The following is a 14,746-nucleotide window of genomic DNA, read 5'->3' on the forward strand; positions in this document are numbered from 1 at the left end:
CACTGTTTGCAGATGACATGATACTATACATAGAAAATTCTAAAGATGCCACCAGAAAACTACCAGAGCTTTACAGTGAATTCGGTAAAGTTGCAGGATACAAAATTAATATACAGAAACCTGTTGCATTTCTATACACTAACAATGAACTATCAGAAAGAGAAATTAAGGAAATAATTCCGTTTACCATCGCTTCAAAAAGAATAAGATGCCTAGAGATAAATATACCTAAGGAGTTACAAGACCTGTACTTTGAAAACTATAAGACACTGATGAAAGAAATTGAAGACAACGCAGATAGAAACATACTGTGTTCTTGGATTGGAAGAATTAATATTGTTAAATGAACATACTATCCAAGGCGATCTACAGATTCAGTGTAATCCCTATGAAAATACCAATGCCGTTTTTACAGAACTAGAGCAAGTAATTTTAAAATCTGTATGGAAACACAAAAGGACCCCAATATCCAAAACAATCTTGAGAAAGAAGAACAGAGCTGGAGGAATCATGCTCCCTGACTTCAGACTGTACTACAAAGCTATAGTAGTCAAAACAGTATGGTGGTGGTACAAAAACATACACATAGAATAATGGAACAGAATAGAGAGCCAAGAAATAAACCCATGCACTTATGTTCAATTAATCTATGACAAAGGAAGCAAGAATATACAGTGGAGAAAAGTCAATCTCTTCAATAAGTGGTACTGGGAAAACTGGACAGCTACATGTAAAAGAATGAAATTAGAACGTTCTCTAACACCACGTATAAAACTATACTCAAAATGGATTAAAGACCTAAATGTAGGACTGGAAATCATAAAACTTCTAGAAACAAACGTAGGCAGAATACTCTTTGACCTAAATTGCCACACTATTTTTTTGGATCCTTCTCCTAGAGTAATGGAAACAAAAGCAAAAATAAACAAATTGGACCTAATTAAACTTAAAAGCTTTTGCACAGCAAAGGAAACCATCAGCAAAACAAAAAGACAACCTACTGAATGGGAAAAATATTTGCAAATGATATGACCAATAAAGGGTTAATATTTAAAATATATAAACAACTCATACAACTCAACATCAAAAAAACAACCGAAGACCTGAATACAAAATTGGGCGAAGACCCGAATAGACATTTCTCCAAAGAGTACATGTAGATGGCCAGCAAGCACATGAAAAGATGCTCAACATCGCTAATCATCAGAAAAATGCAAATCAAAACCACAGTGAGGGCTTCCCTGGTGGCACAGTGGTTGAGAATCTGCCTGCCAATGCATGGGATATGGGTTCGAGCCCTGGTCTGGGAAGATCCCACATGCCGCGGAGCAACTAGGCCCGTGAGCCACAATTACTGAGCCTGCGCGTCTGGAGCCTGTGCTCTGCAGCAAGAGAGGCTGCGATAATGAGAGGCCCGCACACCGCGATGAAGAGTGGCCCCCACTTGCCGCAACTAGAGAAAGCCCTAGCACAGAAACGAAGACCTAACACAGCCATAAATAAGTAAATAAATAAACCCAAAGTTTAAAAAAAAAAACCAAAAAACCACAGTGAGATACCACCTCACACTTATCAGAACGGCTATTACAAAAAAGAACACAAATAACAAATGTTGATGAGGATATGGAGAAAAGAACTCTCATACGCTTTTGGTGGGAATGTAAATTGATACAGCCACTGTGGAAAACATTATGGAGAATCTTCAAAAAACTAAAAATAGAATTATCATATGATCCAGCAATTCCAGTTCTCGGTGTATATCTGAAGAAAATAAAAACACTAATTTGAAAAGATACATGCACCCCAAAGTTCATAGCAGCATTATTTACAATTGCCATGATATGGAAGCAACCTAAGTGTCTGCCAACAGATGACTGGATAAAGAAGATGTGGTATTTATATATAATATCACACAATGGACTACTACTCAGGCATAAAAAAAAATGAAGTTTTGCCATTTGCAGCAACAGGGATGGACCTGGAGGGCACTATGCTGAGTGAAATAAGGCAGACAGAGAGAGACAATACTGTATGATGTCACTTACATGTAGAATCTAAAAAATACAACAAACTAGTGACTATAACAGAAAAGAAACAGAGTCAACAGATATGGAGAACAAACTAGTGGTTACCAGTGGGGAGAGGGAAGAGGGGTGGGGCAGTAGTATAGGGGGAGAGGATGAAGAGGTACATACTATTATGTGTAAAATATGCTACAAGGTAAAACACGGGGACTATAGCCAGTATTTTATAATAACTATAAATCGAGTATAACCTTTAAAATTGTGAATCACTTTATTGTACACCTGTAAATTATATAATATTATACATCAATTATACTTAAATAAAAAATTTTTTTAAATATACAAAGTTTTCTCTATAAACTGACAGTGACTACTTAGAAAAGTACAGGGGTGTGTTTGGAGGGGAGGAATTCTGTTTTTCAATAGCTATAAAAAATACTTAAAAATAAGTCTACCAGGAAATGTGTAAGATATCCATAAATGTTTGTCAAATAGATGAAAACTATATAACTCTTTAGACTTTTAAATTCCTAACAAATTTATAGAAATATGATGTTTCTGGATGGGAATATTGTTTTGTAAATAAATGACAAATCTGGGACAGAATCTATAGTCCTGCAACATAGCTCTAGTGTATCAAAGAACTTAGGCTATAGGAAATGTCTCAAACTTGACAGTTGAGAGATAGGGTGGGGTGAAATGGAGGGAAAATTGTGTATTTATAAAAATAAAAACAGAAGTTAACATCTTGCACTAAAATTAATTTCAGATGAATAAAAATGTAAAGAAAAAAGAGAAAAGGGGCAATGGAAACAACAGAATTAAGAAAATTTAATAATGCTTGGGACTTCCCTGGTGGCGCAGTGGTTGAGAGTCTGCCTGCCAATGCAGGGGACACGGGTTCGAGCCCTCGTCTGGGAAGATCCCACATGCCGCGGAGCGACTAGGCCCGTGAGCCACAATTGCTGAGCCTGCGCGTCTGGAGCCTGTGCTCCGCAACAAGAGAGGCCGCGATAGTGAGAGGCCCGCACACCGCGATGAAGAGTGGCCCCCACTTGCCGCAACTAGAGAAAGCCCTCGCACAGAAACGAAGACCCAACACAGCCATAAATAAATAAATAAATGAATAAAATTAAAAAAAAACACACAAATTACAAACTGGGAAAATACAGTATGTAAGTTGTATTACAATGGTTAATATTCCAATATATAGCTTCTAAAAATAAAGACACACAAAGAAATGCAAATGGCCTTTAAAAAAAAAAAAGAAAATTTAATAATGCTTAACTGATGTTAGGATGGAAGGCCTATTTAAGCTTCAAAGCATGACATAAAGTTTAAAAATTAAAACTTCTGTGTGAATAAATACCATTGTAAAAGGTTAACCTAAACTGGGAAAATGTATTTGAAATGTAACAATAGAGACCTTTTTAAGACCAACTGAAAAGAAAACAAAACCAAGTCAAAAAACAAGTGAAGAATAATGAAATTAACTTTCAAAAGAGAAAACATAAAATGGCTAACAAATATGAAAAATAATCTTAATTTTTTGGATTCAAGATATGTATGGTGAAGTAGTAGTGAGAGTACATTGTCCAGCAGTCTAATGGTAAAAATTTGTTAAAAGGGTAGTTCTCAATATTGCAAAGAATGTGGTAAAATAAGCATATCTCACATTCATATGTAGCTAACAGGAATCAAAATGGGCTTGGCAGTGAGACCGCAAGTTTTAAAATATTTGCATTCTGTAGCCTCGGAAAATAAATGTCTCTTAGTTCAAATTTTCATTAATGAAAAGTTTGTTTTGAGTCTGTATGTCAGGCATTATGCTGAATGCTTTACGTTTGTTTCATTTAATTCTCATGATAATCTTGTAGGTATTATGTATCTTTAAGAGGTAGACCATCTGAGGCCCAAAAGGGAAAAAACTGCTCAAGGTTATTACACACTAGTAAACAAGATAGAAAGTATTCTGTCTTGGGAAAGTGCTTGTGATGTTAATTAAGAATAAACACATGGGCTTCCCTTGTGGCTCAGTGGTTAAGAATCCGCCTGCCAGTGCAGGGGACATGGGTTCAATCCCTGGTCCGGGAAGATCCCACATGCTGCGGAGCAACTAAGCCCATGTACCACGACTACTGAGCCTGCGCTCTAGAGCCCGCAAGCCACAACTACTGAGCCCGTGTGCCACAACTACTGAAGCCTGTGTGCCCCAACTACTGAAGACTCTGCACCTAGAGCCTATGCTCCGCAACAAGAGAAGCCACCTCAGTGAGAAGCCCGTGCACTGCAACAAAGAATAGCCCCTGCTCGCCACAACTAAAGAAAGCCCGTGCACAGCAATGAAGACACAACACAGCCAAAATTAAGTTAATTAATTAATTAATTAATGGAAAAAAAAAAGAATGAACACAACTTGGGGAATCCCCTGGTGGTCCAGTGGTTAGGACTCCTTGCTCTCATTGCAGGGGGCGCGGGTTTGATCCCTGGTTGGGGAACTCAGATCCTGCAAGCCATGCAGCGTGGCCAAAAATAAAATAAAATTAAAAAATAAAATAGAATAAAAAAAGAATAGCACAGCTTATAAAATTACACCTACTAATAATTTTCTTAACAATATAAAGGAAAAAAATAGTAAAAATCGAAAGTAATTACTCACAATGTTATTAATAATATGTTATTAATGTAATTATTCCTATTAATAAGATTGAGGTTTATTCTTATTTCTATTTACTTTTCTACAGTTGAACTTTAAAAAAATTTTTAGCCAAAATTAAAAAAAAAAGTAGTAAGAACAGGCAATAGACAAAAGTGAAAAATCACAGAGAAAATTTAAAAAAAATCCAGCAAAACCAGTGCAAGTACATTAAGGAGAGGCTTTCAAACCCTTGTTTTTGACTTACATTCACAGCTTAATTTGGTTATGCACATACAGATTTACTCTCTACTTACCTTCCTTTGGTTCATTTCTCTTCCTTTCTTGAGGGTACTGTATTAGGGATTTCATAAGCATCCACTGCATTATAAGGAACTTATATTTGATATTTGGAAATAAAGGTTAAGTTATTTGCTCAAATTCGGAAAAGGAGAACAGTGGTAGATTTCCTAAATACTGGTTTACTTTGCTGCTACTAATGCTGTTTTTAAAAAGATATGCACTTAAACCAGTGGGAATTTTTTTGTTTATTTTCATCTTTTTAAATTAAAAATTCCAGCTTCTTAAAATGCAACTGCAACTAATTCTTCTGTGTTTTTGGGTATTTCAGGCATACACAAGCCAGTTTGTATCCCTTGTGATGTTTGCTCTTATGATGTGTGACGACAGGATCTCCATGCAAGAGAGACGCAAAGAGATCATGCTTGGATTGAAGCGGCTGCCTGGTATGAAGATGCTCACACACGCTGCTTGTTGTCTAAGGGAGTGGGAAATAAATGGGTGAAGCTGTGGCTTGTACCTGTTCAGTCAGCAAGATCTTTTTACTTGACACCTGTGCGTTTAAAAACCCCACAGCGATAGCACAGAAGATTAGAAACGTTGGTCTTTTATCGGTTGCTACCCATATGTTATTATTATTATTGTTATTATTATATTGGTTTAGTTTATTGTCCTCTTTTCATAGATTTTGCTAATATTACTTCTTAACAGATTTAATTAAGGAAGTTTTGAGCATGGATGATGAAATTCAGAAACTGGCAACAGAACTTTATCACCAGAAGTCAGTCTTGATAATGGGACGTGGCTATCATTATGCTACTTGTCTTGAAGGGGCCCTAGTAAGTCTTCTCACTTACAATTTCAGAATGTTGACTTATGGACCTGGCACATAGCCATACTTTTATTTATTTATTTATTTATTTTATTTTTAAAAAATTATTTATTTTTGGCTGCATTGGGTCCTCATTGCTGCACACGGGCTTTCTCTAGTTGCGGCAAGCGGGGGCTACTCTTCGTTGTGGTGCATCGGTTTCTCATGGCGGTGGCTTCTCTTGTTGCGGAGCATGGGCTCTAGGGTGCGCGGGCTTCAGTAGTTGTGGCATACTGCTTCAGTAGTTGTGGCTTGCGGGCTCTACAGCACAGGCTCAGTAGTTGTGGCACACGGGCTTAGTTGCTCTGTGGCATGTGGGATCTTCCCGGACCAGGGCTCGAACCCGTGTACCCTGCATTGGCAGGCGGATTCTTAACCAGTGCACCACCAGGGAAGTCCCAGTCATACTTTTAGACTGAATGAAATAGGTGGACCTTTTACAAAAGTGCCTTTATATTTATGCATTCTGATTTGTTTACCTTGAGGTATAACAGAAAGTATAACAGAATACTTAATTCAAAAGTGAGAATCAAGAAGAGTACATTTTAGCATGATACCGTGGGTTTAGCAAGTAACTTGGGTTATTTTTTTGTCCAAATATTAAGTTCTCTAGGTGTGAGATTTAATTGAGGTCAAATATGAAGCAATTGGGAGATCAGTTACAAAGAAATATGAGTACATTCATGATAGTCTAAACTCTTCAAAAAGTCCTTGTGGAGTTCTAAAACTTCCAAATAGTTGTTGACATTATATTTAGAAATAACGATCAGTTAGCCTATTAGCTATATTTGCACATCAGTGATCCTTTAATACTTTTGGATAAATAGACAGGGACTTCAGACATCAGATGTCTTGTGTAATATTTAAAGAACGGATTTTTGAAAAACAGACTGAAGACTAATCTAGTTTCTTCCTATTAGAAAATCAAAGAAATCACTTACATGCACTCTGAAGGTATCCTTGCTGGTGAGTTGAAACACGGCCCTCTAGCTTTGGTGGATAAGTTGATGCCTGTCATCATGATCATCATGAGAGATCACACCTATGCCAAGTGTCAGAATGCTCTTCAGCAGGTGGTTGCTAGGCAGGTAAGTCAGGAGCTGCTGTGAGGACACCTTGGGGGTTTAAGAGTTGGGTCACTAAAGCTTATTTGAATTTTATGACATTTAAAGTGATAGACCAGTACCCATCAGGTGGCTTACAAAACATGCTTAGGTTTGCATGTGAGTAATCTGAGATACTCAAGAGTTTTGACAGGACCTAGCTCATAGTTCTCATAATACCAGAACCAAGATCAAAAATGAGGTCTTGGTCTCCAAGTCCTGTCTTCTTCAATTAGCGTATGCTGTTCTCTTTTAATTTAATATTCTTAAATGTGTATTTCAGGAGGAACTAGATTTTATATTAATATTACTGGTGCCGTGCTTAATTGAGTTTTCTTCAGATCGTTTGGCTTTGTATGTAAATTTCCAAAGATGTTAATCTCTAGTCACAATGCAGCGGTTACAGACTTGGGCTTTGAAGGCAGGTAGTCCTAGATTTAAGTACCGAGCCTGCTGTTTCTTAGTTGTGTGAGTTTAAGAAAGCACTGAATCCTACAAAGCTTCTGTTTCCTTGACTGTGAGTGAGACTTACCACATGGGATTGTGAGTTTAAATAAGCCTATGTCAGTGAGGCCACGTGTGAATCGTGCAGTGCAAAATTTGCATGTTCACGTGTTACAGCCCTGCTTTTGCTTAACCAGTGATTGCGAGTGTGATTTCTTTCCCAGGGGCGGCCAGTGGTGATCTGTGATAAGGAGGACACGGAGACCATTAAGAACACAAAGAGAACAATCAAAGTGCCACACTCAGTGGACTGCCTGCAGGGCATTCTCAGCGTGATCCCCTTACAGTTGCTGGCCTTCCACCTGGCTGTGCTGAGAGGCTATGATGTAAGTGATGGACCGCTTTGGGCTGGCTTTTCACCCTGGTACATTTTGATAGTTTCCTTCTAAATTCTTAGCAATAGAATTTGAGAATTCCCTCATACATATCTCTGTCACTTGTTATATTTCCATGGCCCAATTTGTAGGTTACATCCTAACATTTTCCTACCCATGGAACTTGAAGGAATCTTGGATGTTACCTCCATGACTGGAGATTACCTGTTTTCTTTCTCTGTTTCTTAATGAGGTAGCTATTGGAAATTCTTTATTTGGGACTTTCTCACACACTGTAGGACTCTCAGCATTCCTGGTCCCTCATTCATTGTGACAACCAAAGTGACAATCAAAACATCTGCTCTTACACGTTTCTAGTGTCCCCTGAGAGGGATGCCACCTCATAGAGGACCACAGGAGTTTTTCATGTGCCGAACTGGCTCCTTTGGAATTCTTTTTCCTGATTTCAAGTCTTTTAAAGATATATTACTATATTTTCTAATCTAATTCTTTGTAGTCTATAGTAAAGATGGTTAATGAACATGTTTTCTGTTTTATGTTTTTTATAAGCAAAAATAATTTGCTTATAGCCATCCCCCCCCCCCAATATCTGTATAATCTCTCAAAAATTGCTGGGTTTTTTTTTTTGCAGGTTGATTTCCCGCGGAATCTAGCCAAATCTGTAACCGTAGAATAAGGAACATCTGAAACTGGGCAATTAAGCAACACAAGACACCTTTTGTATTTAAAACCTTGATTTAAAATATCACCCCCTAAGCCTTTTCTAGTAAATCCTTATTTATATATCAGTTATAATTATTCCATTCAATTTGTGATTTTTGTGAAATTACCTCATATTTTCCCAGTAATTTGTGAGGGAGTTTGAATAATGGAATCTATATTGGTATTGGTGTCAGAAAGAGATTTAGCTCTCATTTTCATTAAAGGATGCTGAGTGCTGGATTTTCGGGCCCTCCACTTCAATCTGAGAGGCGGCCAATGAAAGAGTAGTGCATTTAATTGGAATATTTAAAGCCAGCAGCAATGTACTTGGACATTTAATTCAGTTATAAAGAGAAGATGGTGTGATTTATTTTTAAATTTGTTTGTTATTTTGTTTTTAAATCAAACTGTAAAACTTAAAAACTGAAAACTTTTCTTTGTGGGATTTCTAAGTTGTTAACCTTAGTCTCTCAAACTTACTGCCTGTTATCTGTATGTCAAGGTAACTTAGGAAGATAAATAGTATAGTAGTGCGTTGGTTTTCTCCAGCCCTTGATAGAAAATACTTGCACAATTTCATAGCACAAACTTTAAATTTGAGCTGCTTTGTACAACTGACGATATGATTTTAAGTTTGAAGTGGGATATGTACATGTTGTATATCCTACTCCTTGTTTTTTCATCTCCTGAAAGTGGTTTTTAATTTCCTCATATCTGTAGTTTGTTTTTTTTTTAATTAGTGCTGAATGACATTTTATCTTATTCTTTGAAATCACCACACAGAGTTGCTATCAAATGTCTCAAATTAATACCAATATATTCAGAATTCTCTTCAACTTTGTCCCAGAGAAGAATTACCTGCAGTTAATTTTAACTTCTCTCACTGCCTTGTTGCATCAAACTAGTAGTACCTTTGTGCCAATTTGGAAGCTCCTTGCAGTTGTTTGGAAGATTTACAAGTCTTTTGACTGATCATTTGACTCTAAATATATACGATGGGCTAGAATTAGAAAAAGCTATATGCTTTACACTGATATTAGTGAAGGATTATATAAAATTTAGTATTACTTTCTAGGTATTTTTCTCTCTGTATATTCTGTTCTACCCCTGAAAAATATTTAGGAATGAAGAAGATATAAATAAAGTGATACTGAGGTGCCTTCAGCTAGCTAGTGTCAGAAATGGAAACTTACAATTTAGATTAAAAAATTTAAAGTAGAATATTAGCTTGACACCCAAAAAGTTGTAATAATTTCTTCACGGAGCTTTTTTGGCCACACTTTGGCTGTTACAGGACAGTGTGTTTATGTTTTTGTTAAGTCCTTCTCTTTCAAAAGTTTTCACTTTTAAATTGTGAAGGTAAGATATTTAGTATAATTAAGTAAGCTCAGTCTTTTCCTTTTTCTGTGTTTGAACTTCTTGATGAGGTTACGATTTTCTAGTAGCTATTGGAAGAGAAGCATAGAATTCTGCCTTGTGTTAGGGTTAGAGGAAGAATTGGCATATTTTGAGGTAATTCAGAAGGACTCGTAGGTTAAGACTAGAAACCTGTTTTTAAAATGAAATAGGATTACTGTTCACATTTATATAGCTACTATAGCTATATTTATCTATTTTAATTGTTTCTAATATTATTCTGTGTAGGCCTGCTAGTTTTAGTATGTGTGTAGTGTCATTCTTACGTTATATTAGCATTTTATGCACATGATTTATATGGATTTGTAGCATTTCCAAAGTTCGAGTTAGCTTTCCAAGTGAAACTGATATGTGAAATCAATCATTAATTTTCAGTTTCTGTTTCCTCTCCCTCTCTGTGTGTGCGTGTTTGGTGTGTCTGTCTATCTTTCTCTAGCTCTCAAACACACACATATACACTTCAGGCTAGGGTAAGTTCTAAACCAAATCTCAGAAACCAATAGTGAGAAAAAAAATGTGGTATTTTCCAAACAAACGTGGCTTCCATTCCCTACCCCTTCTTCTTGCTCCCTACCCTGTTTAATGTAGTGATTTTTAGATGCTTTTATGAATTATGAACACACAAAATAATGTAATGAGGCAAACTGCTAATAAGTGTGGATGCTCAGTTAAAACCAGTATAATACAGGATAAGAAAATCTGATTTTTCAAGAAAGATATTCTACAAAAGGAGTCCTTTCTGTAAAAAATTCTTTCTTGTAGTACATTTAAAATTTAAATTCACTCATGTATAACTTAGAGTTCCTTACCGCAGGTCATGAGCCCTTTGTAGGCCAGAGGTCATGTTAGCATCTAACACATGGCCAAGTACTTGATTGTAACTTTGGCATCAGTCAGCTTTTCTGTCTTTTTATATCACCTATGCCATAGGAATAGATGGTAGGAGGAAAATTAATGTTAACTGTTTTTAGTTTGTTATAGGAGGAAAATTAATGTTAACTGTTTTTAGTTTGTTATAACTCTGTCAACACCCTATTATGGGAAAGTCACTGTGGTAGAAACTGAAAAATACATCCTGTTTAAAGCAAAGTCCACTTGTCCCCAGATGGACTCATCACTTGTGGAGACTAGGATCATTGGAAGGCACAGGGTGAGAGAGTGGAAAAATGAAGTCAAGCTGTTAAATGTTGTGAGTGGATTTGTTCACTTAAATCATGGTCCAAGTTTTGGTGCGTATCATGTTCCTAAGAGGTGAAGTGTGTTTTGTAGAGTAAGCTGTTATCACAGGCTATAGATCCATGTGTCTGTGGTACTCTAAGGAACAGCAGTCATTAGATGCAAAGGTGAAAACAATCAAACATCACAACTAAAAGGGAACTGACACAGCGTGATGTGCAGATGGGGCTGTTAGAGTGCTAATAAAGATTTTCTCTCTTAGGTTCTTAGGAAATTGTTTCCGAGGTGACATTGTCTTATTCTTTTGAATACAGGTCTCTTGACCTGAGTTAATTATGAGGATGAGAGGAAAAGAACCCCCGTTTTAGCTCCTTGGTAGTATTCCTTTGACACATTTCTATAACTCTTCAAAGAAGGAAAACCAGCTGAAATGTTTGCTTTAACAAACATATTTTAAGAAGTCCTTTGGGGTCAGTTTCCTCTCTTTTTTTTAATTAGGATATATACTATAGCAATAAAAGGGAACGACTAATGTTAATTACTTATTGTATGCTACTATTTAAGTGATTTTTCTAAGAAGCACAATGTCATTGAAAATGTTTAAAAAGAATTCAGAGCTCACATTGAATTTGTGAAGGCCAAAGAAATTGAAGGGAATGGTAAAGAAAGATAAAGAAGTCTTATATCCACATATTTAGTAGATGTTGTATATCAGAATACCAGGTAGTGTTTTACCTGCGAAAACATATTTCAGATTACTTTCTTTGTTTTTAGTGTTAGAGCCTCAGGTTTAAAAGTTTTAACAATTAAATCATTTTTCCCCCACAATATTTAAAGATTGTTAATCTATCAGTATTTCCCTAGCTTGATGAATTTAACTGTATCTTTAGATCTGTGACATGATAACCAGTAGGAATGGTAATATTAGCTTTGAACCAATTGTATCCAGGGTTAAAATAAAAATCATAGTTAACTAGCAAGACTGTAAAGTTATGCCATATTAACTTGTGAGTCTGTAATAGCTTGATATCAATGTTATGGAATATGCCATGAATAATGGCTAATGAGAACTTTTTAGGAAATTCTCAAATTACCTTTCTTACTATACTAGTTTTCAGAATGAATATAGAAGTGATCCTGTTAGCTTTTTAAAACTGTTCTGCAGTTAATTTTTATTTTTTGCTTAAATAAAACGTTCAGTATTTGTTTAAATTATATTTCTTGTGAGCTAGAAATTTTAGAATCATCCTGCCTTTGTTTCAGTTTTCTGTTCTTCAAGATGAATGTTTAGTTTACTGAGCCAGTCAGTCATTTCTTCCTCATGTCTTCTGAGTCCAGTGACTATAATTCTGAACTGTGAATAAGCTACCAAAAACTTGCTGAGAATTGCATTTTGAAGCAATTTGCCAATATTTGAAGTGTATACATGTTTGTCATTGTGTTAAAGATTGTATTGTACTAAGAATGTAGCCAATGTTTACTTTAGTTGTTGGTAAACATTTTTGATGCTAAAAGTTTATTCATTACTGTTGCTTTTAAAAAGAAGAAATATTACATAAATATATTTAAAAGTCACGTCTTCACTCCAACTTCCCAATTATTTTAAAAAGGATTATTAGATAAAACAAAGGCTCTACTTTTTCTGTTATACTCTGTAAATATTATACTTTCTCAAGTCTTTTAGAACTTTTTGTGACACTATGTTGTTTCTAGCAAATTTACAGGGTATATGCAGTGTTCAACAACTTTGTTTAAGTGAATTGATAGTAGCAAAAGAAGGATATTTAAGATGGGTGAATAGCAAGTACAGCATATACTCCAAATCTAAAGTTTCTGTAGTATCTGGCAATCTCTTAATTATTGAACAAAGAGTCCTTTTACAGGATCCTTTTATAAACAGCAAGCTAAAATCTCTATCCCTAGTGCTTACAGCACTTGCTGTGTTTTGCAGGAGACAGAGTTATGCCAGGGTGGTTTGAATGAATAGATGTGCTGTGTTGCCTTCCCGTAGAATTGAGCCCAATCTCTCATCTCTCTTTCACTCTGTGTTGCTCTGCAGCAAAGCCCAGATCCACACCAGCATGGATCATTTTTTCCACAGGCCACATGTTTTTACATAAAATTTAGCTTTACTCCTAGTGAAAGGTTTTCTTTAAATTCCCTTCAGTTCACTATCAGTAAGTATTTACCGAGTGCGTATTAAAGGCCAAGAAATAATCTCCCTAAAAATTAAGAGGCCACTTTTCATTGAAGTGGATTTGAGGAAAAATAAGTTCTTTAATATTTTGGATGAAGGAAAGAAGTCCTTAAGTTTCTCCCATTAATCTGAGGTTAAATTTAAAAAAATGATGTAGAAGCTTTATTAGTTTAACAAGCATCCTGGAGATAAAAAGTAATCTTGTAATAATATACAGAGAAGTTGCCAGGTTATAGGTCATTTAACCAGCTGACCCCTTCCCAGGAAGTATATATGTAATAAGATAAATTTATTATTCTCTTTTTGGTTAGCATGTACACAAGAGATTATCTCCAAGGTTGAAAAGGCATATTTGTGAACTTCATATTAACATGATTCATTGACTCAAAACGCCAAGGTTCACACATGTATTTTCTTATAGAGAATGCTGTTATGTAACCATATTTCCTTTTTCATATTTCAAAAAATTTTTGATATGGAGTATGGATGTGTAATTGAAAATATGGAATAAAAAATGGAGCTTGTAAACAATTGGAGACGTGCTCTCTGGATAGAATTATAGTTATTTCCTTCCCATTTATTTATCAATCTGCCTTTGTATATGTTTATATAAAATTAAAAAGACTTTATGCCTGTTAGGATGAAAGCAATTGGCATGTTTTCATATGCTCTTAATTTCTGCAGTTTAGCGACCGATTGCATTATTTCCAACAATGCGAATAAGGTACGTTGTGGAACTCACAGCTATTGCACACCCAGGGGATCTTTAGAGGTTAATTTTTGCCTCCATCACTTAGCTCTGTATGCTTTGAAATGGAGATAAATATGGTGAGGTCTTAGAAGGAAAATGGCCAGAATTCCCAAAGCCTGTAATATAGGTAAATACTCACTGAGAGTTCTAGATGCACTATACCTAAAAGGCAAATGATCACTTGTTCTTAACTAATATATTCTTAATTTGTGAGACCCAAAGGTTGATATCCGTTAGTTTTAGATTGTCGTGCAATAGCCAGGGTGCAAAGGTCTAGATGTGTCAGGATCACTACAGTTTGTTTCTGCCAACAGCCCCTTTCAGGTGACACTGTTGTTGGCATTAAGAAAAGCCAGTGTGGCATCAGTGAAGGATGTTTTACTATGGCAAGTTCAGTGTGAGATGGACTCGTTAGAAAGCTTTGTCTTCAAATAATGCCCCTAACTGGGATGGAAAATAGTCTGAGACGATAAAGACTTTCAGTTTCTAGGTAATCGAAATTGCATTAAATTCAAGTTTCTTTCTGTTAGACTTGAATGTATCTAGCCAATGTGATTTACGGGGGCTTTAGGTTGTTGTTTTTTCCTATTTACTTTGTACGTAGAGTTGTTTTGAAATATTGAGCACATTTGCTTTGAATTTTATCTCTTGCTTTCTGTTTTGTATTTGTCCTTTGAATAAAATTATAAACCCAATATTGATTTTATTCTTAATTCACTTTTACTGCTGCTA

At 35.8% G+C, this 14,746-nt stretch overlaps 1 protein-coding gene across 4 annotated transcripts in view; it reads left to right on the forward strand.

Moving 5' to 3' along the window:
• GFPT1 (glutamine--fructose-6-phosphate transaminase 1) overlaps positions 1–14,746 on the forward strand; it is a 71,817-nt gene that overhangs the window by 53,846 nt on the left and 3,225 nt on the right. For 2 of the 4 annotated variants that reach the window (XM_059943149.1, XM_059943150.1), the window contains 5 exons: positions 5,291–5,405; positions 5,671–5,798; positions 6,751–6,918; positions 7,602–7,763; positions 8,404–14,700. In XM_059943149.1, the coding sequence (XP_059799132.1) occupies positions 5,291–5,405; positions 5,671–5,798; positions 6,751–6,918; positions 7,602–7,763; positions 8,404–8,448 (618 nt within the window). In that variant the 3' untranslated portion in view covers positions 8,449–14,700. Of the gene's footprint in view, positions 1–5,290; positions 5,406–5,670; positions 5,799–6,750; positions 6,919–7,601; positions 7,764–8,403; positions 14,701–14,746 lie in introns of those variants that run through there. The other 2 variants (XM_059943147.1, XM_059943148.1) reach the window with 1 other exon arrangement.

This window comes from Balaenoptera ricei, chromosome 13, assembly GCF_028023285.1.
Source record: "Balaenoptera ricei isolate mBalRic1 chromosome 13, mBalRic1.hap2, whole genome shotgun sequence".
In the NCBI taxonomy this organism is placed as follows: Eukaryota; Metazoa; Chordata; class Mammalia; order Artiodactyla; family Balaenopteridae; genus Balaenoptera; species Balaenoptera ricei.